General features: G+C 38.1%; 1 protein-coding gene across 3 annotated transcripts in view; it reads left to right on the top strand.

The window, feature by feature from the left end:
• Positions 1-22,991, top strand: part of prkcdb (protein kinase C, delta b) — a 47,892-nt gene that overhangs the window by 8,813 nt on the left and 16,088 nt on the right. For all 3 annotated transcript variants that reach the window (XM_036559271.1, XM_036559272.1, XM_036559270.1), the window contains exons 2-6: positions 14,089-14,210; positions 15,636-15,902; positions 18,861-19,020; positions 20,856-20,887; positions 22,666-22,751. In XM_036559271.1, the coding sequence (XP_036415164.1) occupies positions 14,102-14,210; positions 15,636-15,902; positions 18,861-19,020; positions 20,856-20,887; positions 22,666-22,751 (654 nt within the window). In that variant the 5' untranslated portion in view covers positions 14,089-14,101. The remainder of the gene's footprint in view (positions 1-14,088; positions 14,211-15,635; positions 15,903-18,860; positions 19,021-20,855; positions 20,888-22,665; positions 22,752-22,991) is intronic.

The raw sequence follows: 22,991 nt of genomic DNA, 5'->3' as shown, positions 1-22,991 counted from the left end.
GCTTCCTCTTTCTTTCTTTCTGTCTTTCTTTGTCTTTCTTTGTCTTTCTTTCTGTCTTTCTTTCTTCATCCATTCTATCATCCTTTCGTTATATACTTCATTCCTTCTTTTGTCCATTCTTTCTTATTCCTGAAGTCTTATCTGTTCCTCATCCTCCCTCTCTCTCTCTCTCTCTCTCTCTCTCTCTCTCTCTCTCTCTCTCTCTCTCTCTCTCACTTTCTCTCTCACTCTCTCACACTTTCTCATTCTTTTTCTTTCTTTCTTGCTTTCTTTCTTCTTTCTGTTTATTTTCTTGTTTCTTTTCTTTAGTCTTCCTTCTTTTCTTCCCTTCTCTCTCAACACGCTTGTTATTTTAACCTGGTAATGGTGTGGAACTGGTGGAACTTATACTGGTGTTTACAGTATGAGCAGTCTTTGTCTTGCCTGCTACCTTGCCCTGTAAGCTTGTGTCTGTATATGAGAGAGAGAGAGAGAGAGAGACAGAGAGAGAGAGAGAGACTGAAAGAGACTTCAGCTGCCTTAGCAATTCTGAAAATATGTAAAGTGGCACTTGAGTCAACCAGATCTGCTGAAACTGCTTGTATACACCATTTTTTGGCTGGTTCACTTTTTGACAGTGAAACATCCTTCTGGTAATCTGCTTTCCTGGAACTTGAACACACCTCAACCAGCTAAACAAAGTGTTCTGAAGACGTTGACAAGGTGAATCAGGTGTGGCTGATTAGGAGCCAACTTCTGTAGAAAACTCCGTAAGAGGACGGTTAGTGATCATTACTAATACAAATGTACACAGTGTACTCTTGTTCTAATTTAGAGTTGAGGCATGTCATATAGAGCACATATAGTGCTCTAGAATACTCTATAATGTTCCTATGATACATGACACATTCAGACAGTCTGAAATATACCACAGGAGGTGTAGGTGCCGATATGGCTTCTCTTGCTTCCTTGCACCATAAACCAAGATGGAACTTCAAATGATGCCACCACTGTGACGGAGGGAAAGTGAGTGGAAACCGCAGATGGTTCGATTAGTTGATCAGTAGGCTGCAGTGGTACTGCTGGGGGGCCATTTTTGTAATCACAGGTTTTTTCTTTTCTTTTGGAAATGCTAACACCATCCGTGAGAGAGCAGAAGGCAAACGAATCATGTAGCCGGCAAAAGTTCGCAAGCACAAAAAAGAGTGCAGGATATTATCAGTTATACACATGATGGAATTAATTTACTGATCAAATCCCTTTTGGGGTGTAAAAGCCTATATGCTTCATATGTTTAAGAGCAGAAAATGAGTAACTACCGCTCTGTGCTGTGCACTCAGAGGTCTTTTTTTTTGTGATGTTTAGGGTAATCAAATATGCATCTAAGCCTATAGACCTGAGCCAGACCTCCTTTCAAACTATAGTTTCTTTAGCATTTCATTTAGCGCTTGGTAGCTGCCAAACAACATCTACTAACTTATTAGGTGAGTTAAAAATATTTGGTTACTTATTAGTGTTATATCTTTAAAATAAAGCAAAAATCATGGTCTACGTTGATTATTGTATGCACTTAAAATGATCTGGTTGGTAAAATCTTGTGGGCCATGGAGGCTTTTGTGGTTGGTTGTGTGGACCATGAGTTACAAAAGGTTGGGAACCTCTGACCTATAGATTAATTGGTTATAAAACTAGTTGTTAGTTGCAAACATATTGCGAATGTATATGTAAATGTATTGCTATAGCAACATGTCAAGTTCATAAACATACTCAGGGCACGCTTGGCAGGATTCAAGTGCTTTAGAATTTGAACCTCCATACCAGCGGCCTTATCTTCGCCAGTGATATCTAGACGTCTAAATGTTTCCATTGGTTTAAGCTGCGGTGTTTTCTGTGGTAAGCTAAGTGCAGGAACTGCTGGCTTTGACCATGAAGTCTTGCCTGACAGCAGTGTCACAATCTTTTGGTCATTCCATTCGCTGGAGTTTAAATGTGTGAAAAGCACATACAGGCTGATGAATAAGACCGGGTGCCGAGAAGGAATGAACAAACAATTAAAGGCTCCAGCTATAACCATGGGCCTCTGACGTGTGTGTGAGTAAACAGAAAAGTATGCTGTGACAGCTGCCTCATTAATAACCACAACACGCTTCTGTCCAGATAAACAGGTTGGTCTGCCTCATCCGAGCGCTTTCGTATCAGATCAACGCCTCAGTCCACAAAACTGGGCCGATGACTGTGTACTTCACACATTTCAGACCACTGTATGCTGTCACTCAGCTGAAACGTTCCATTTGACATCTCTTCATGCTTTCATCATCTTAAAATGTGTGTGCCATCACATTTATGCCATTTTGACTTGTTTCTGAAGGTTGTGATGGAGATTAGTTCGGCAGAAAATCAAACTTTCACAATTTTTACTGCTAACATAGATCAGCCAAGGCAAGGTTTGTGCCCAGATTTTTACATTCTTACAATAAAATCATGTCAGTATTTTTGATTATTTTTATGAAAATGCTGCATTCTATCATTGAGTGCGTTCACATGCACTTAATAATCCGATAACTGCAGAAAATCAGATTTTGTCAGTAATCCGATCAATGTGTTTACATGCACTTGAGTGATCAGATAATGGGGAAACTCTGGGTCTACATGAGTCAGGCAGTAACCAGATTTATGCTTTGCAACCAGCCAATAAACTCACAGAAGAACACGTGATGTAATGTAATGTCAGCTCAAACTTCGTGCCACGGCTGTAAAAAAAAAATATCGCGACAGTTTACCTAGAAATGTGAACATACTTCTAGACAACACTGCTTGCTCATTTCTGGTACTGCCGTCTTTTTTGCGCATGTGCAGACTGAGAAATCCGAAAGAAATCAGAGTAAGAGTTTACATGCAGTCTGATTACTTAGCTAAAAGCCAGCTCTCTTTATCGGATTTCTTAATTGGATTTCTAGATCGGAGTATGCTGTTTACATGAATTTGAATAATCAGATAACTGCAGAAATCCAATTATGATCGGATTTGTTGAGTGCATGTAAACACACTCACTGAGTCATTTATGGTGGTTTGATGTGAAATGGTGTAAACTTAACTTAATGACCTCTTTACAATGGTGGTGATACGAACCAACGTCTACAATGTGAAATATCCATTTTATTTGCTATCCAAATCTACCAGTGACCCTATGAGTGTCTTCTGAGTTTTTATATGTAATGTTGATGATGTTGAAGTAGATTTGAGAAAATAAGTTTTCCTTTTTGCTTTGTACTATTGTGCCTTACAACACCGTGCATATACTTCTCCACCAAAAAGGGCTTTTGGGCTCAAACTATTGTAAAATAATATCTCTGTCAGCATATTCATAAATGTTTCATGTAATAATTCTCTGTAAGGGAGCCTTTAGAGGCTTTAAACACTTAAGACGTTGGATTTGCCACCACCATCACCTGCACTGTGAACAATTCTGAGTCAACAAGTTTCCGCAGAATGGAGAATTTCACATCAAACCGCTCTGAATGACTCTGTTTACATCTTAATCATTTTGAAAAATCCCCCTTTAACAGCTCTATGCAGTTTGAGGCAGATGTGTGATTAAACCAGGCGGTTAAAGCACAATGCCAGCGTGTAAGGTATGAACCTATATTACATACTATATCCTTCCGTTAGCCACTTTATGGTTCAGAGTTTTTCCGATGTTTTTTCTTTAATTACGAAGCTTTAAAATGAGCTGTTTGTGATTGAAGCACTTCACTTAAGGTGAGAGTGCAGTATTTCAGGATAGATCTGTTACAAGGTTGGATCAGATTCATTCTTTTTTATCCACCCTGATCTCCAATCCAGCATTTTGTGCTGATATTGGCCAGATAGCATTGCCTGATATCAGATCGAGGCCATAAAAACAAAGCAAATTTCCGAAACTAAACACGTCTTGGCTAATTGACTACATGTGGTTAAATTAAATGTCCACAATTTCTTCATTTCTCTGAACTTTTAAGCCTTAAGTCGATAAGGTCTACTTACAAGTCTCTAAGAGTTGGTTAGATCATCTCCATCACTCTATCTCTGTCTCTCATGGGACAGCCAGTGCTGTATGCACTGACAAAAGCGAATATGAACCACTGTGTTCCTCAAATTCAGCTCGCAATCTTTCCTCTGCTTCATACTGATTTTTTTTATTAGTGGATTACACAACACCTCCAGAGAAAACAGAAATGTGTAATACTATGGAGGCATGCAGTGATTAGTCAGCAAATTTCAGTTCTTACAAAATACTGCTGTAGCCTGTTTTTCGGTCTACAGTGTTCATATAATTACAGCTGGACAATATGACAATATTTATTGTTATAAATTACATCACATTATGTCACAAAAAGCTTTTTCTAAGCATATCGTGAATGTCGTCAGAACTTAAAACTCTTCCCAACTGTATGTTTGTTTAGAATAAGCATAAATATAGTTCTGTTTTATTTGATTTATGTTAACACAGTATTAACAAGTCATTGTGTTCATAGTTACTGACAAATTTTTAAATGTGGCACTACTTTGTTACATCAGAAAAAAATAAATATTACAAAATATCATATATCATGAAAACTTCTTGAAGTATCGTGATATTGCATTTTTGCCATATTGCCCAGCTCTACATATAATACACTTGGTGTGTTCATAATATAATACACATGTATAATACACAGTTTGTAGTACATGAAGCACAGGGGTTAGAATTTGGACACCAAATTGTCTTAAATGTCTGCCTCCAGCATTCAGCTACATGGTGAAGTTTTGATTATTTTATTAGTTCAACATCGACAAATCTGCACAACCTTATTGAAGGTCTGAATGTGAGTTGGGAGAAAGAAGCTGTTAATTCGCTTCTTGCCAGCAACGTTAGCGTCATAACTCCCAACGCTAAAATAATGAAGCAAAATATGGACGCCAAGCGTGTCTTACCTCATCATCTACATCTGGGGTAAGTGGAAAATGTGAATGTGATTTTTCGCTGAACAGTGTCTTTAACTGAACAGTAGTTGAAAGGTTAGCAGTCTTAGTACTTTGACTTTTCTGGGCTAGATTTGAGGAACCCAGCTGTGTGATTTAGCCGTCAAACCTCAGGTTCCCCATCGGTAAGAGTAGCTAGGGCTAGTGGGTCTCCATTCATGCATGCACTGTTGTTGCATTGAATAGAGAAGCTCTGTTGGTTGACATTGTCATGTGTTTAGGCAACAGTTGGGCCACCAAGCTCTGCTTCTGCCTGGAGGGTGCTGAGGCTGTTCATGCGACTGCAAGTAATTTACTGACACCTGCTCAAAGCCTTAACAATCCACACATGCTTTTGGGGGCAACGTGAACTCTTGCCATTCACCTTCAGGACCTCTTACAGAGGTGTGGCACATTTGACTGAGCAGCTTATTAGAATTTATTGGCCTAGTAATCCTAAACCACCTCTGTGTGTGTGGGGTAAGGGATGAAAAGGAACTGAAAGAGAGAGAGCTGACTAGACTAAACTCTCCATTCACGAGGGAAAATGAATATGATATCACCTCCAGCAAATCATGTCAAGGGCGAAATGATCTTTTCTAAACTAGGCTTCTTTTAGCTGTTACCCACTGAACGTACTGCTTTGGCCTTGTGTTCAGGTGCAACTTGTGCTTCCTCAACTGTTTGTGTGAATGTGTGTGTGTGTGTGTGTGTGTGTGTGTGTGTAACCTGACCTGAAGTTGAGAAGAGAGTAGGAGGTCTCAAACACGCACACACAAAGAGGTCTCTATTGCACGGCCATCTCTCAGTAAAAGCAATTACTGCTGAACAAACACACCAGTCAGCACAATAACAGAACAAGCAGAGACTGTGACCAGGCAAGGTGTTTGTATGTGGGCTAAGGATGCACCAGTGCTGCCTTTTTCCTGTCTGACACCGATGCTGATTACTGATGAAGCGAAATTAAATTTGTTGATAGAAACCAAATCCGAAATTCTGGACACATACAGCCGAAAAAATCAGAAAAAGCTTCTTTTATGATTTGCCTTTTTATTTATGCTTTTGAATTAACACATCGCTGCTATCGGAACAAAACCTCATGTCTCCAGTTTTTCAGTTTATGACATAATTTGAAAATGCCGGTTGTCCTTTACAATTTCATGTAAATTTCATGATAAATGGACCAAAAGAAATGGCACAGAATTAGTTTTAAAAAAGTCTGGTTCCGTTGACTTGCATTAAAAGTAAAGTAGGTTTTTTCCTTCTCCTGTAAATTACCATTTTGGAGATACAAGGTTTTGTTCCGATAACAGCAATATGCTAACAATACTTCAAATGCAAAAGTCGGCATGTTTGGAAAGAGAACTGACAGAGAGATACATGACTAATTTAATTTTAAACAGCTTGCTGAATGATGTTAAGTATTAGAAGTTGTAAAATTATTCAAATGTAGTACTTTATTGTTTCTTTTTGCTATAATGATAGAAAAGACCCCATTAGTTTTACTGTGTAAAGCACATGGACATGACAATAGGTCTTATTCGTTTAATTAAATAAGTTGCTAGTCATTTAAGGATGAGTCAACATGCAACCAAGTCTCTATCTGTAGTATTGTGCCATCTCTGGTTATTATACTAGTATTACTATTGCATTCTTTAATATAGCATAATATTGCACACATTTTCACTGTAAGTCGTTTCTGTGAAAAGTTAAATGAATAAGTTGTGGTTTTGTATAAGTCATATTTTTGGCTATTCATGCTATGTTGGCTATGTCTGTAGAGTAGGACAGTTTTTGTAAAAACAGCTTAGAAACAGCTGGTTTGGTGCTGGTCTAATGCTGGTTTAGCTGGTCACCCAGTATGATCATGCTGGATAACCAGCATACCAGCATCCAAAACACAACATATGCTGGTTTTGCTGGTGTCCGGCTATGCTGGTCTTTGTTCATTATTCTAGCAGGGTACTGACACCTTAAGTAAAATCCTTCCATTTAAAAACAGTTCATTTTAGAGAGTAATCTTTCTTTAAAGAAAACTGGATCAGTATCGATATTGGCTCGAGGTTTCAGTCTCGCTATAAGAAGAGAAACAACAAAAACAAGAATGTCGAAAGAGATGTCAAAAGCAAGAATCTTACTCGTGCTCTATGTTCCTTGTTGCTATGTGGGAGTTGCCTGTTAGTAATTAGTGATTAGCAAACGGTCTTACAAATGCACACACACAATTTGGCTCGTGTGCTTCTATCCCACAGGACGCTACTCATCACACGTTAGATCCACTCAGGGGAGTTTCTTTAATCCCTTTGTTAAAAAGGCACACCCAAGAACTCTTTTATTTTCTAAGTTTGATAGCGTTTATAATATTTGATAAAGTTTTAAGAAATTATTATAGTATAATAAAACTTAAAAGACCGTTTTCTTATTGGTTGCATTAATGTTCCAGTCTCGCAAACCTTCATCTGGATGGAAAACGTGGTGCTATAAAGCAGCATGGCAAACAACCTTGAGCCGTGGCTGTAGTCATAACTGTGAAAATAAGGGAACCTTGTGAACACACTGTTTGCCCATCTGCCAGCTGTGTGGCACAGTCTGACTGACCCTGGTTATAATGACACAGTTTTATGTTTCCGCAGTACAGGTGTTGCACTAGTAATCAGTAATGTGAAGGAAGTTGCCAGTGGGCTTGAATTTTATGAACATTTCGTGAGTGATACAGATTACCTGTAGGGGGCAGCAGTGAGTAATGTTTGTTTATTTGAGCTTGAGCTGTGTCCGTCGTCAGTTGGGAGCTACTATATATTTAATAGTTACATCCAATGAACAAAAGACAATTTCATCTTTAATTGCTGTGATTTGTATGGCAGCTATTATTTCATGATCTTGACAGACGTATTATATAAATACTGTTGCGCTGTGGAAGCTTCTCTTTAGCTTTTAATGTTCTTATAGAAATATAACATGTATTATATGTAATAATTAAGTTGTTAAGATGTAAACAAAGTCATTCAGAGTGGTTTGATGTGAAATGGTTTGCTGTAGATCAGGCATGTCAATTTGGGACCTTCCAGGCCAAAGTGCTGTGGCTATTAGCGTTTGCCCTCATCTACCACTCTGGATTGAGTTCATGAAGGCCTTGCTAATTTGCTGATGAGCTGAATCAGGTGAGTTTAATGAGGCAGCATGCTGAAGTCTGCAATGCTGTGGCCCACGAGGACTGCAGCCTGTTCACATGTTGTAGATAAATTTACCTATTTATTTATAGTGGTGGTGAAAGAATCAGGTGTCTACGCAGATTTTTTTTCATTTTATTTTCTTCCCAAAATGACCAGTGAACCTACACATGCCTTCAAAGTTATTATATGAAATGTTGCTTAAAGTTAATTTTGTAAAATGAAAGTGGAAAAACAAATTTCTTTCTTGACTGCTTTACAGAGGCCTGCGGTTTCTTTAGAGCTACTGCACACTATTTCACATCAAACCACTCTGAACGGCTTTGTTTACCTCTTAATATTTGAATTATGTAGAAATCTTGTGTAATTATTGGAGCCGTGATGGTAAAAACACTAAAAAACACAAAAATTTTTTCATTTGTTCATGAAAATTCTCTCCATTCCCATTCATTTCATTAATATTGCATTCAAATAGAGTAAGTCAAGAGGACTGTTCATGGGAAAGCTATTATTAAACCAAACTAATAAATAATGAAGTGTTTGATTCAGTTCGCCTGAATTTTGCGTTGTGGTGTTTTTAGCAAGTGCTTTCACTGTAACTCCTACAAATTCCTGCTCAGTGCACTCTTTCATCTCTCTCTCTCTCTCTCTCTCTCTCTCTCTCTCTTTCTTTCTCTCTTTCTCTCTTTCTCTCCCCCTCTCTCTCTCTCCCCCACTCTCTCCCCCTCCCCACTGTCCCCTCCCTTGCTGTGTGGTGTGCTCATTTTTTCCGCTCTCTCCAGGGAAACTAACTAGCGGGTCTGTTTTTTCTTTTTTCTTCTTGTTCTTCTTTTTTCAGTCATACGCAGCTGTGAGTATGTGTGGGCAACAGTTTATGTTTAAGGAGAGGGTTGTTTCATTAGCTAATATTCAACACACTGCATGGCCTGTTTTTATATTAATCTCTGCCTGAGTTTTGCCTTATTGTAGAGCAGTTATTGTATTTGTGTAATGAACTATATGAAGAATGCCAGTATAACTTGGCAAGTAGGTTTTAGTTACTTTCAAAACCTCCTTCACAAGCCGTAGGCCCACATTCACAGGATGACTTTGTGTACTTTCTGTGTGAGTTAGTGTCTGTGTGTTACCACAGTAACAGCATGAGTGACGGTAAAACCTCGATTTAATAAAGCGTTGCTCGTTTATTGATTTATTTAAACTTCTGGGTGATCTAATGTCCTATATTAATGCCACATTTAGCTTAACTAACATAGGGGAGAGTTCAACACGATAGTTGAAGATAGTAACACAGCTGTGCTGGTTAAACATGCTCGGTGCTGCAGGCATGTTTTATGCTTATACTTTAAGAAGTGCTTGTGTTATTGTGTACTTTTAGTTTATGTGCTTAGACCACATAACAGTGTCCCCCCCCCATCTACTTCAGTGTTAGGGCCGTCACAAAGTTGCTGGACAAAAAGGTAAAGCAGAGTGGAAAAACTCTCAGCTTCATTGTTTACCGTTTTTTTCCAAACAGTTACTCGAAAAAGAGGACGGTGTTACTGGCATAGGAAAACCTACATCCTATCATATATTTATGACGCATAAGCAGTGACTCCGTAATGTAACATGGTTAATGACGGGCCTCTCTTACACTGACCAAAATAATTAATTTTCTTCGATTGCTTGAATTCTTTAAAAGCTCTTTTAAAGCTAGGTAATCATCTGGACCTGTGATTGGTCAGGATGCTCACAACACACAGTGAAGAGCATTATGATTGAAGACTGATACTGCAGCCTTCAGCAATATCAGCACTGCAAAGGCCAGTATCACGATAATGATTAACAAATGACACACAATGAAGCCCTAGTGTGCATCATTCTCAGTCCCACTCCACCTGTCCCCATTTCATTTCTGCTTTTAATCAGTGTCCCACTGGTGGAGAGAAACCAAACCCCCCCCTTACACACACCCACACACACCCTGCTCCTTCCACCCCCATTTACAGAACAATACGCTTGGCTTCCCTTCTTCCTAACTAGTGTATTACTCATCCTGCTACTGCTAAGAAAGTCATGTTAGCTTCAGATTTGGGTATTAAAGTTTTGCTCTGCATTATTGCTTTGAAAAACATCTGGGTTGTATATGGGTCTGTTATGACTTCCATCAACTTACATTCTGGTGTACTTAGTGGCCACGTACTAATGCTGGGTGACTTTATCCTCACCTGGAAATGTAAATTATCTAGCTTAACGGCTCCCACCACAATATATGTACGATAGGGCTATCTGAAAGGGTGCGGTACACCCCCAACACATAAAGAAAATTGCTGCAACTTCAATTGTAGTAACAATATTTGACTTATTATTAGAAATTGTAGCATCCGGATAATGGGTTATGCTGCCGTGGGAGCATGGGAGGCGTGGCCATGTGGGGCAGCTATGCGCAGAGGCTCTTGGGAAGCACTGCACTCGCAATAGGAGAGAGTTTTATTGTAAATAAGTTGTTGTCAGCTTAATGTTGTGCACATGTGGTGTTTGCTATTCTGTGTTGGGCGGTGGGGCAGTTGGTGCAGGGTTAGGGCCTACCTTCAGATGAACGTGCATGGCTAGAAGTGACCTGCCTGCTTCCTGGTCATATCAGCTAGCACTGGGTAGCAGTTCTCCCTTGCTGCCTGTTCAATAAAAGAGCATTCGCCTTTAAAGCATAATGTTTCCCATGTCTTATTCTACACCAACACCACAGTATGTTCCCCAAACTGTTAAGACCTACATACAGTTCTCAACACTGCCCTCTAAAGGTGTTATTGCACCTGTTATATATGAGAGCTTCATTGTTTTTCTCATGATGTGACTCAATACGTTTTCTTTCTTCATTTTTTTTTTTTTATTTCATTTTAGCTCTATGTTGGGGGTTGAAATTACTTCTTTCCAGCGGGTTAGATTACACCCCTGGTCCACACACATGAAATGCCCAAAGGCATTTTGTTTAAGGCCTGCTTTTTGACTCCAAGGCTCTGAGCATTAATTGCTTGAGCTACTTGGGGGCCATTCAGCTGGTTGGAATCTGCAGCTAAAGTTCCTGGTAATCCTCACCATAGCAACATCCTGCAGCCTACCGCAATCGCACGCCCCTCCTCTCCGTGTCTGGAGAAATGCATGCTGATCTGGAGACAGATTTTTCTAAGGTCGACGCTGTTTAGAGTCCTGCTTAACTCAAATGTAAAGCTGACTTAGGAATAGCAGTGATATTGTGAGTGAGTGACTGTCATTATCAATTTTAATATTTAATAAAGTTACCTGCTGATTATTTTGATGATTAAACAGAGTAAACAGAGCGTTAAAAAAGGCCAAACAATAAAAATCGACTTAACTCTGAACAATGGCAGACATGCATAGCCTTTCAGTGACTCCAGAATACTTAATTGGAAAAAGACAGGAGTGTTGCTAGGCCAGTTTTAGCTTAACCCCTCCACCCAATCCAAGGGAGAGAGAGAAGACCGCATTGCTTGACTTCAATACCTTTGCGTGATTAATAAGTGGATGGATAGCACGTCACGTGCAATCTATGCTTAATACAAACTACAAAAAGACAGATTTACTTTGTACCGATTTGACCAAATCATTTTTTCAATGAGGTTTTCCTGTTGCTACAATTTCTTGACATTTTGGGGCCTTTTTGTTTAATTTTTAATTTTTTTGTACTATTTCCTGGCATGACATGCCCCCTAGAAAAGGGGGGCCGTAAATCACAAGTGATGCCCCCGGAAAAGCCTTTAAAACTGCTAGTACTGTCAATTGCAGATACTTTTCACCTATCACGATTTGTCGGTCAAGTTGGATGATTTAAGTGTCCAAAAAACACACGTTCTGTGGCTTTATTTGTTTAAAGTAATTAAGTTTGTTTTGCAGTCAGTTTTCTTTTAACTTGCTTTCTAATAATGTGTACTAAATCAGCCATGATATGTTGTCTGGCTTTAAAACAGTCCACAGAGTGAACTGTTGAACCGTGAAGAAGCATTTTTCCTACCTGTTCTCATGCTTGTTAAACCGATAAAGCCATGCTGCAGCATTCCACACGCAGAACGGGTTCTGTGACGAACGCTGACTTGAAAAATTTTTGAATTATGACTGCATCAGATATTAAAAACAAAAAAGACAATGCATATCTACAAGAGCAGTAGTCTTTGGGCTACTAGTTTTCAGTAGTATTGTCAAAGGCTTGAGGGTGCGATCGGAGGATACACTGTACAGGGTGTGACAAACCTGCAGACTGCCAGCTATTTCAGAAAGTAAATGTCAAACTGTCATGTATTTTTAAATTGATAAATCAGTGAATCGTGACAGGTCTGTTCTGAATACAGCTGCAGTTGCTCAGACAGAAGTCTGGCCATGTGCATTACTGTTTCAGTTGCCTTCCTTCCAGGGCTTTAAAACTGCTTCCTCATCTTTGCAGCTGTACAGGGACTTCTTTCTCATGAAGTCACAAGATCCATAACTGTGTATGTGTGTTTTCGTATCTGAACTGTAATCTCTGTGATTATGTTGTGAAATGGAGTAAAGGCTAAAAGCTGGCCAGTTATCACAAACTCCCACTGTGAAAGCAGCGAGGGCTTTTGCGTATGAACTGTAATTCCATCAGGAATTCAATCCAGCTTCAATCACTGCGTTTGGAAAATGACGCAACGCGGTATCTAAGAAAATCAGGTTTATGACGTGCAGGTTTTTATTTTTGACTTTTTCCTTTCCATTTTTAGGACACTGTAAGCTATGACAGAGCAAAGGTGTTGAAAAAGCCTTAGGCCAGTGTGCAGTGATGTTACATGAAATCTGACTTTCCAGTAAAGGAAGTGGAAGGAAAAAATGACGACTGGCCGGGTTAGCAGGCTTTTGAGTTTTGAAGTGAAGAGCTTTGCATGAAAGCTTGAAAGTTCTTCAGTGAGTAGAACTGACTGAATAGACGTATTTGTTTAGGGTTAGTTTTGTTGAAGACAGACTTGCACGCAGGTGCTTGTATATAGATCCCCACACACTCATGTTCAAGCTTTTGATTTGGTCTTTATGATGATTGCACTCTAAATGTGTATGCATATCTAATGTGTGTGTGTGTGTGTGTGTGTGTGTCTTGTATCAGTTTGTCATTTAGTTTTTACAAAACGTCATTTATATGCCATTTGAAGAGTTTTGTTCCAAAACATGTTATAAATCCTTTCAAGAATATATATTTTTTAATGCTATATATTCTTGGTAGTGTGCTTTACACATTCAAGAAACATTAATTTAACATATTTATTTGTCTTGACTTCATTTTAATAAGCTATGACATAGTTGTTCATTAATTGGATTACATAATTATTTTATTTAATATTACATATTATAATTATAGTTATTGTGATTACATAAATGACATAATGTTGTTGTTTTTATTGCAGTAATATTATGGGAGTTCTTGCCCTGGGGGGATTCTTCCCCTACTGTGTTTTGATGCATTGAGGCCAAACAATGGAAATCGTCCAGAAATCTAAACAATAACAAACCATGCCTTTCAAAGATTCCAAACATGCCAAAATCTGTTATTGGAAAAAGATAAACTCGGCTCCCTTCAAGAATATCTAAACACGCTGTGGAAAAAATGCATCACCTTTGTATTTAGAGAGACTGTAGAATTTAAACAGGCAATTACTTTTTACCGATGTGTCACACAGGTACATTTTAATTGATGTGTGTTTGTTTTTAATTGAGTTTAATCGAGTTAACGCGGAAAGCCCTAATGTGGAGCATAAGGGCTCCTTTGTTTTCATGTCTGCTGTTCCTGTGTAGGCCGTGTTGATGTGGAAGTTGCTCTTTTCTCTGTCTGCAGCACAAGAAATGATCACATCTCTGGCAACATTTCCTGTAACTTCCTGTTCATTGGGCCAAGTCTGTAAACAGCTGTTTCAACATCTGATCTGTGTTTGTGTCTTTCTGTTTGTGTGTACACCAGGTGAGACTTCACCATGGCTCCGTTCCTGCGGATCGCCTTTAATGATTTTAATTTGGGAAACCTCCCTCCTCTGGCTGAGCAGCCGTTCTGCGCCATCAAGATGAAGGAGTCTCTCAGCACAGGTTAGCATGTTTGTCTAGCACACACACACTTACACACACATACATACATACACCATGCAAAAGCTTAAACACCCTGGGTCATGCTTTGTTGATTCTGTATGTAGTTCATTCTGCAAATATTGGTGCACAATTTCTATTTTGATAAATAGAATTTAGAGTTTTGAGATTAAAGCTGCAACATATCCATTTTTTTATTTGAAAGAAGTAGCATTACTGAGTCAGGAGAATAAAACATGCTAAAATATGCTGAGTTGCTCTGTAAAGCATGATCTAATAATTTAAAAGTCAGACAATTTACAAATTAACACCACATGCAGAAAAAGAAGGTCTGGCTCAATGTTTAGGTCTTAAATGTAAAATGATTATACTTTATATTGTGGCGTCAGCATAGAAGAAGACGCATAACATGGCTATTTGAAAGAGTGCTCCTTTATCCACAAGTAGCAGGGGGAAAGCCGCTGTCAGCGCTGCCAAACAGCTGGGAAAGCAGGCAGAAAACAGCCCTTTTTCCACAGTGATGGTTTGCATGCTCGGACAATCAAGTCCACGTAATTGTTCCTTTACACCAAATTTGTTTTCTAAAGTTTGCATGCTTAGTTTTGCACTGGAGCTACAAGGCTAACAAGTAATACAAGCTTATACCCACCAATTAGCATCAATTCTCAAGCAAATACACACCTAAATCATCAAACACATTCCTCAAACCATCCTGAGTTTTGTGTATGTGGACAAAGGTAGTACTGCCACCTTCAAGCCTGACTTTTGTCCACACTTTTGTCCCTTTTTGTAGATAAAGGAATACGGATGAGCACAGGTACTCGATTACTTGATTAACAGTTTGAGGTGCCAGTATTCGAATACTGAAATCACTATTCGGGTATTGCGTTTCATTACAGGAACACGAAGAAAAGCCAATGAAAAGCCACTTTTCTGTTTCAACAAGACTAAAATTTTTTATGTGTTTGCTCGTACCTGTGAGTAAGGGAGAGCTGGATGTGCTTTGAGTTGAGAAACATTTTGGGGGTGTATTTATGGAAAAGGTTTGGATGATTATTGACTTCTAGTGTTTGTTAGCAACATTAGCTTTGTGTAAGTTAGATTTTTCTCCAAACAATTTCTTTAACAGGTAAGCACCGTTTAAGACATCTGATCATTGTTTGGCTAGTGGTAACTCGTCCATAAGATGTGCAAGCTACATTAGCCTTGTAGCTCTAGTGTAAAAGCTAAGAAAGCAGAATTTGAATGCTGAAAATATCTTGATTTGAATACGTTTGAGATGTGGAGGAAATTGGGTAATTATGTAATTAATTAAGTATCTAAGAATTAATTCGACACCATAAATAAAATGGATAGTAGTTTATAAATGAACACCAATTGTAAAGCATTAATATAGAATTAAACACTTTTTTTCCTCTCTTTCACCAGAGCGGGGAAAGACTCTTGTCCAGAGGAAGCCCACCATGTACCCAGCGTGGAAGTCCAGCTTTGACGCTCATATCTACGAGGGCCGTGTGATCCAGGTTCTCCTGATGAGGACAGCTGAGGAGAGTATCTCTGAAGCCACCGTCGGCGTGTCAGTCATCGCCGAGCGCTGCAAAAAGGGGAATGGCCGCGCTGAATTCTGGGTAGACCTGCAGCCCTCTGGGAAGGTGATGATGTCGGTGCAGTTTTTTGTGGAGGATACTGACACAGGTGGGCATATTTTACAAACACATAACTAAAACTTACAGTCCTCTCACAAATGGCTAACACGTGAATGGTGACAGTGACTGGCATTGTCTCACCATTATGGTGAAGCATATGGTTTGCTATGCTCCCTAGTGGTGGAAAGGTGCTATTACAGCTGTTTCAGCTACCAGAGTTTGGTAAAGCTAAGTAAATGTGGCCTTCTGAAGCATGGGAATTTTAAAAAATCAGTCGTTGAGGAGATAGCAAACAGACTGAACATTATCAATTGGTCAAAAGCAACCCCAGATTATTTTAATGGTTCACTATTCGCTATAAATTAATATACAGATGCTCAAATTGTTAACAAAAACAGTGATGATATGCAACATTCCTCATATGAGACTGAAGATTATTCAACGTATTTCTGGAAGTTTTTGTTAATATAAAGTTCTCCTATCAAGTAAAATTATCATGCTGAATTGGCAAATAGCAATTAAAATTATTTGCTGATGCTATAAGGTCATTTCACTTGATAATCTAATTAAATGAAATGAAGTGAGATTTCGAGACCTCTCTGGAAATGTGTAATTGAAGAACATTTTGTAATATCAGTTGTGTTTCGGATCCAAACGGATAAATCTGATGATTGTGAGCAAAAATCATACATAGTTCAGCTTTAAACTTTCTTATAATTCATAATAAGACATAATAATGTGTTTCCCACATTAAAGATGCTTATACATGCCGATAAATGTAAGCTAAAGACAAAATGAGCATCTACAAAGCAAAACAAAGTGAACAAAGCGAATAGTTTGTAGTTTGTGTTGTCGTGGGAATGTGCGGAAGGCTGTGACGTGGGCTGTCTTTGTTGCAGTAGCTGGTGAAGTGTTTTTGGAGTGTTTTTGGAGCGTAATGGTTGAAGTGTCTCCGTTCCGCCCCCTTTCATGAGTTTCCTGAAAAGAGGCGCAGTCGGGCCTATTTATAGAGTTCATGTCTGAACAGGCCTCAGCTCTGTCTTAGAAGAGTGTGAGCGAGACGAGACCGCCGACAGCCAATCCCACCCAAATCGCACACGTAAACACCGGCTCATAGAAATGAGCCCTACAGAATGAATTTAATGTTTCCTACTTCTCCGCCTGCTCTGTCTCTGTTTTTCAGCCTCTCTGTTTTCCTTTTTCTATTCTTTTTTTTTGCTCTTTTTACTTTTTATTTCTCTCTCCTTTTGTCACCTATTTCTCTTTTTAGTTTTCTCTCTAGTTTTCTCTTTTTCTGTCTTCTTTCTATCTCTCTCTCTCTTTCTCTCTAGTTTTTTCTGTCATTCTGTCTGTCTTTATTTTTTCTCTTCTTTCTTTTTGTTCTTTCTTTCTTTCCTTTTTTCATTTTCTCTGTCTGTTTTTGTCTCTGTTTTCAGTTTCTTTTCTTTGTCTTTATATCGTTAGTTACTGCCTATTTTTGCCCTTCTGCCTTTCTCTTCCTTTCTTTCTTGCTTGCTTTCTTTCCTTTTAGTTATCTCTTTCTTTTTCTCTCTTTTTCTTTTTCTTACTCTTTCTCTCTTTCTCTTTAGTTTTGTCTCTTTCATCTTTCTTTTCTCTTACTCTTGCTCTTTGTTTCTTTCTTTTTAGTTATCTTTTTCTTTTCTTACTTTGCCTCTTTTCTTTAGTCTTCTCTCTCTCTTTCTTTTTCTTACTCTCTCTTTTTCTCTTTAGTTTTCTCTCTTTCATCTTTCTTTTTCTCTCACTGTTTCTCTCTTTCTTTCTAGTTATCTCTTTTTCTGTTCTTACTTTTTCTTTTTCTTACTTTGATCTTTTTCTTTAGTTCTCTCTCTTTCTTTTTCTGTCTCTCACGTGTGTGTTTTGTTTGTTGTCCTTTGTTCTGTCCCTCTGACCTCTCTCACACTCGTTCGTCAGCTGTCCCTGTGTCGTTTGTTTTGTTTACTCTTACTGTTTTGCTTTCCAGTGAGTCAGAAGTTCAGTCTCAGTCGTCTCGTTCCACCCTAAAAGGCGGATCCCGTGACATAGAAACCCACAGTCATGTAACTTCAGAAAACTACAACATTTGGCAAAGAATTATGGGAGATCCTGGGTCAGAGTGTATGCTGGCTTCTGACAGCTACTTTGGAGGGGCTAAACTGAGGGAGGAGCACTGATGTCAGCTTCACTCAGCAGTTTACTGGAATTCCCCGCTTAATGATAGCACAGTCTTTCAGAGGACTCCTCTAGAGCTGTTCTTCCAAAGGGTTTAATAATTACCTGATTAGCTGATTCAGGTGAATTAGAGCAGAGAACACCAAAAAATGTTTGGTGCATGAAGTGTCCAGGACAGCCTGTCGAAGATTTTGAAGTTTTCAGGCTGTTTTTTATTGTTTCCGTTAAGAAAAAATACCTTTGGAAGGTTTTATTAAAGTTGTTGTTCAGTTGTTGAGATGTAAACAGCCATTCAGAGTGGTTTAATGTAAAATGGTTCACTGTAGAGAAATTTACCGACTCTGATTTCTTCACAGTGGTGGTGATGGGAACCACGTCTTCACAGCCTACAATACACTCAGCCATTCTATTTACTATCCGAAACCACCAGTGTTCCTAGTCGTGTCTTCTGATTTTTCTAAGTAATGTTGATAAAGGCAAAATTGTACTTTTTCCAGATTTAGTACTTAGTTATTGTGTAAAATTGTGCCTTACAGTGCCCTGCATGTACCACTCCATGAATGTGAAATGGATTAAAAAAAAAAACATTAATAATAACGATTTAACAGCTTTCCGTTTTCAAATGATTTATAAAAAAAACACACACTGAAACTGCACAACATGCTCAGAAAAGCGTAACATAATTTATCACAATAACAATAAATTATCAGCATATTGGCCACTTCTACATAACAATCTAAGAAATTGCTGAATTTCACTGAAAATTGTAGTGTAAATATTTTAGTTGTGTTTTAGGATCCTGAATAAAGTTCTAAATATAGTTCTGATTGTTTTTCAGAATGCAAGCAGTCAGTGAAGGAAGAGGACGGGATTTTAACGCTGAACAGAAGGAGAGGAGCCATCAAACAGGCCAAAGTTCACTTCATCAAAAACCATGAATTCACCGCCACCTTCTTCAAACAGCCTACCTTCTGCTCCGTCTGCAGAGAGTTTGTTTGGTGAGTGGATGGATGGATGGATGGATGGATGGATGGATGGATGTTGCAGTCTGACTAATATATTTCTTTGCTGATAATATCAGAAAATATTGCCAATAACATAACAAATTATTAGCTTTTTTTTGTTGTTTGTTTTGGCAACTCCTGACCTCTGGAGTCCCGACCTTAGACAGTTTAGACAATAATGCAGGCTTTTATATGAAAATAACTAATGAACAATAAGAGGTAATTAACAGAAATCAGCACTGTAAGGTATTACAGTTAGCTCTGCCAGTGGTGCTACAACATTTGGATTATTTAAGACTAAGCTTCTACTGTTATTTTTTAAAAAATTTAAAATAAGATTTAAGAGTTTAAGATTTGACAGTAGAGAACTGACAATTATATCTGTCACTAAAGCATTGTTTGATTATAATTGTTGGAGAATACTATTGAAATCTAAAATGATATCAGCTGATTTTATTGGTTATCAATTTTTAGCTCCTTAAAATCAGCTTTAGTATCATAATGGATGGGTAGACCACTGGAAGATGCATTAACACTTAATAATAGTGCTTTGGCATTATATATGTTCGCATTTTAGCTCTTGTGACTGTAGTCCCTGAGGTCTGATGTTATTTGGTAACTATCAGGGGTGTTAAAAGGCATGTTTGAATCAATTACAGTAAATAACACTAATAATAAATGAAGTGAAAATAGCATTCTCAGGTAATTTTCAAATATAAAAGTCCCAAAAAATAGCATGATGAGTTGCTGTTATTGTCTTTATTCCACTACTATGTAAATAGTTCCACTAGTCACATTTGTAATTAGTATGTTTATAAAAATAATCTGAATTGCACCAAAAAAATCATGGTGAAAACTGTGATGTCATAATGCTTTGCACCCCTAATACCAGTGCTGAACCATGACTAGGCCTTCAGTTTGAGACATTGTCAAAATATGAGGGTAAAGAAACCCTCTATGATGATGCTAATTTCTGCTGGTGTCCCTAAAGGATTCTAATATCATGTTAGCACTAATCTAATGGTGAATCACATGAACATTTTTGGCCGTTTTAGATTAAACCCAGACATTTGATACTTGTAAAAGACATAATAATGTATATTTTGCCTTACAGCAGTTCTGTAAAGAGCCCTGGCATGGAGTGGCCACTGTTTTCCATTTCTTACAACTGACTGAAGCTTTTTGTTTTTCAGGCTACGATTCATACACGCAGTCTCTATCCATCCATTTTAATACCGGTTTTAACAAGCCCTCGTCCACTTTGCTTTGCGTTTCCATATTAAATGCTTATTATGATACTGGCAGAGTTTGAATACAAGCACAATGTAATATATTTAATTATATTATTAAATAGATTATATCAAATAAAATTAAATAACATTACAAATACATGTGTTTTTCTTCCACAAAAATCATTAGGGTTCTGTGGAAAACTGGAATGACTGAATCACTGTAAATTATTGCACTAATTGCAGTAATTACATAATTGATAATGGAAGTAACAGATGGGTTTTGTTTGGCACGTACTGCAGTTTACTGTATAAACAGTAAAATCACCTTCCTGTTCTCCACTGCTACTAAACATCCACATCCCACTCCCGTATCTCAGTTGGCCATCTAAACTGCCTTGGCTTGACACAGTAATTCATCTAGCAGTTCTTAGGGATTCCTCTGATATTTCTGCAGGCTCAGCAAAATTTGCTTGGCCGCCAGTTCCTGTACTCTGGGCCTTTGTTTTCAATATTTCTGGCCTGTTGTTTCTGTATTTGTTGTTTCACGTCCAATGATAAAGCCCTGAAGCAACTAACATGTTCTGTCTCTTATTACAGGGGGCTTAACAAACAAGGCTACAAATGCAGACGTGAGTGTACACCACATGCACACTGCTGTATTCAAGAAAAACAAGAAACATAATAGTTAGAGGGCTAATGTGCCCAAGGAATGTTAATGTGGATCTTGCAATGTTTAATAAACAGTGCTTTAGCAATGTTAGCATTTTTATAGTTTGGTTTTCTAGACCCATATTATACCTCGGCTTGCACTAAATTAAGGCAGTATAAAGAGGTAAATAAGGCTTGAGCTGAATCCACATCAGAGACAGTCCTGTAAAAAACTTCAACACTGTATCAGAGTGCAGCTCTTACTAATTTTATTACAGCTGTACTATTTACTGCTCAGCATCGATAACACTTATAAATTCACAGCCAATTTTCTAGTCAAATATAAGATTTGGCCTAGACTACATAACATTTTGCTTATTATTATCATGTTTGTAGGCAATCAGATGAATTTCAAAGATTCATTTCTCTGAGGAGTTTGCTGGAAGGAGAGCTTAATGCAATACTTTGGCAAAAGTACTTACTTTTTTCCTTTTAACTCAGGTGTACTTAATCAGCCAAGACATGTTTGGTGTCCAAAGTTTGCTTCTTAATTTAACCCCAGTCTCATCCTTATGTCTATTGCACGCTAAGCTAGCCACAACTACTGAGATTTTGTCAGTTCCACATCTGTGTGAATGAAATTCTGTGCAACATACTTTATCTGCCTGATGAGAAAACAAACTTTTGCAAGCATTTGGTTGCTCTGCACACTGTGACTTAGCATTTCAGAGCAGTATTGTCACCATATTGGGGGAAAAAAAAAACATTTGTAATTTTCATGGCATCAAATCTTAAAAAGTTATTCAAGAGAAGCATTTATTAGCTTTTAAGTGAGATATCCTTGCATGTTTGCATATGCAAATGTGTTTCCCGTGGGTTTGTTTGTCTTGTGTTTTTTGTGCCTGCTCATACGTCAGAAATCATCCAAAACAGCCATCTGTGGTTGGTTACTATGTCAGTCGAAAGGCCTTTTCCTGTCAAAGGTGGCTTTTGGCCATGTTATGTGAAGAAATTCACCAGTTTTGCGACAACAGTTTTATAATGAAGCTTAGTTGCTAATGTAGCTAACTGGAAATGGAAGTTTATACCCGCCAGTTAGCATCCCAAACCACTTAGCATTGTCAAACTGCAATCTAAATCACATACTTACTTCAAACTGCGTCTGGTTGTCAACTAATCTGAAATAGTCTTGCTTATGTGCTTTGACACTACATCACATGCATGTAACATGCATCTCAGCCTTGTAAAATTCCTGGACACTCTAGGCTTGATTTTTATTCAATTATTTATTTTTCTTTTAAAACCCAGATTGAACACACATTTTACTACGTATTTTACCCAAACAGTTGTCCCTTCATTGAGGGTCATCTGAACATTCAAACCCATTTCTCATTAAAAAATGGTTTGAATAAAAAGAAGCAGTTTAAACACCATTAGAAATACTTACCTATGAAAATGTTTGGATTCTGTGACATTTTGTGTCCAGGAATAGAATTATTGTTTATTTATGTATTTATTATTTTGTGTCTTGTGTCAAATGAGATTTCGGTGTAAGCTTTTATTTCTTGTTAGCATCATAGCTCCAACGCAAAACTAAAGAAGCATAATTAAGAACACCAAACACGTCTTCACTGATTAAGCATTTGGGGTAAAGGGAAATTGTGCAAATTTAATTTTTCATTTAAACTATGGCTTAATTACATCAGCTTCTAAGAGTTTACCTGCCTAACATAACCTCTGTCCTCTCTTTCTTTTCTAGAATGCAATGCGGCCATTCACAAAAAGTGCATTGATAAGATCATTGGGAGATGCACAGGAACTGCGACCAACAGCCGAGATACTGTGGTGAGGGCTTTTTTTTTATATCTTCTGAGTAAACACACATGTGCACATGACCAATCTGTTAACCCCCATCTGCTCCACAATGCATGATAGTTACCATGGGACCCCATGGAACAATTCCAACGACGGTGTCGTTCTTAAGGATTATTTTTCAGCAACTACCATGGATTATTTAGTAGCTATCTTGAAACTAATATATACTTATAAGTCATGTTAGTATATATTGAATATACTGAATATTTA

Source organism: Colossoma macropomum, unplaced genomic scaffold (genome assembly GCF_904425465.1).
Source record: "Colossoma macropomum unplaced genomic scaffold, Colossoma_macropomum, whole genome shotgun sequence".
NCBI classification, from domain to species: domain Eukaryota; kingdom Metazoa; phylum Chordata; class Actinopteri; order Characiformes; family Serrasalmidae; genus Colossoma; species Colossoma macropomum.
Note: the sequence above shows the minus strand (reverse complement) of the source record. Positions and strands in the feature narration are given on the sequence as shown.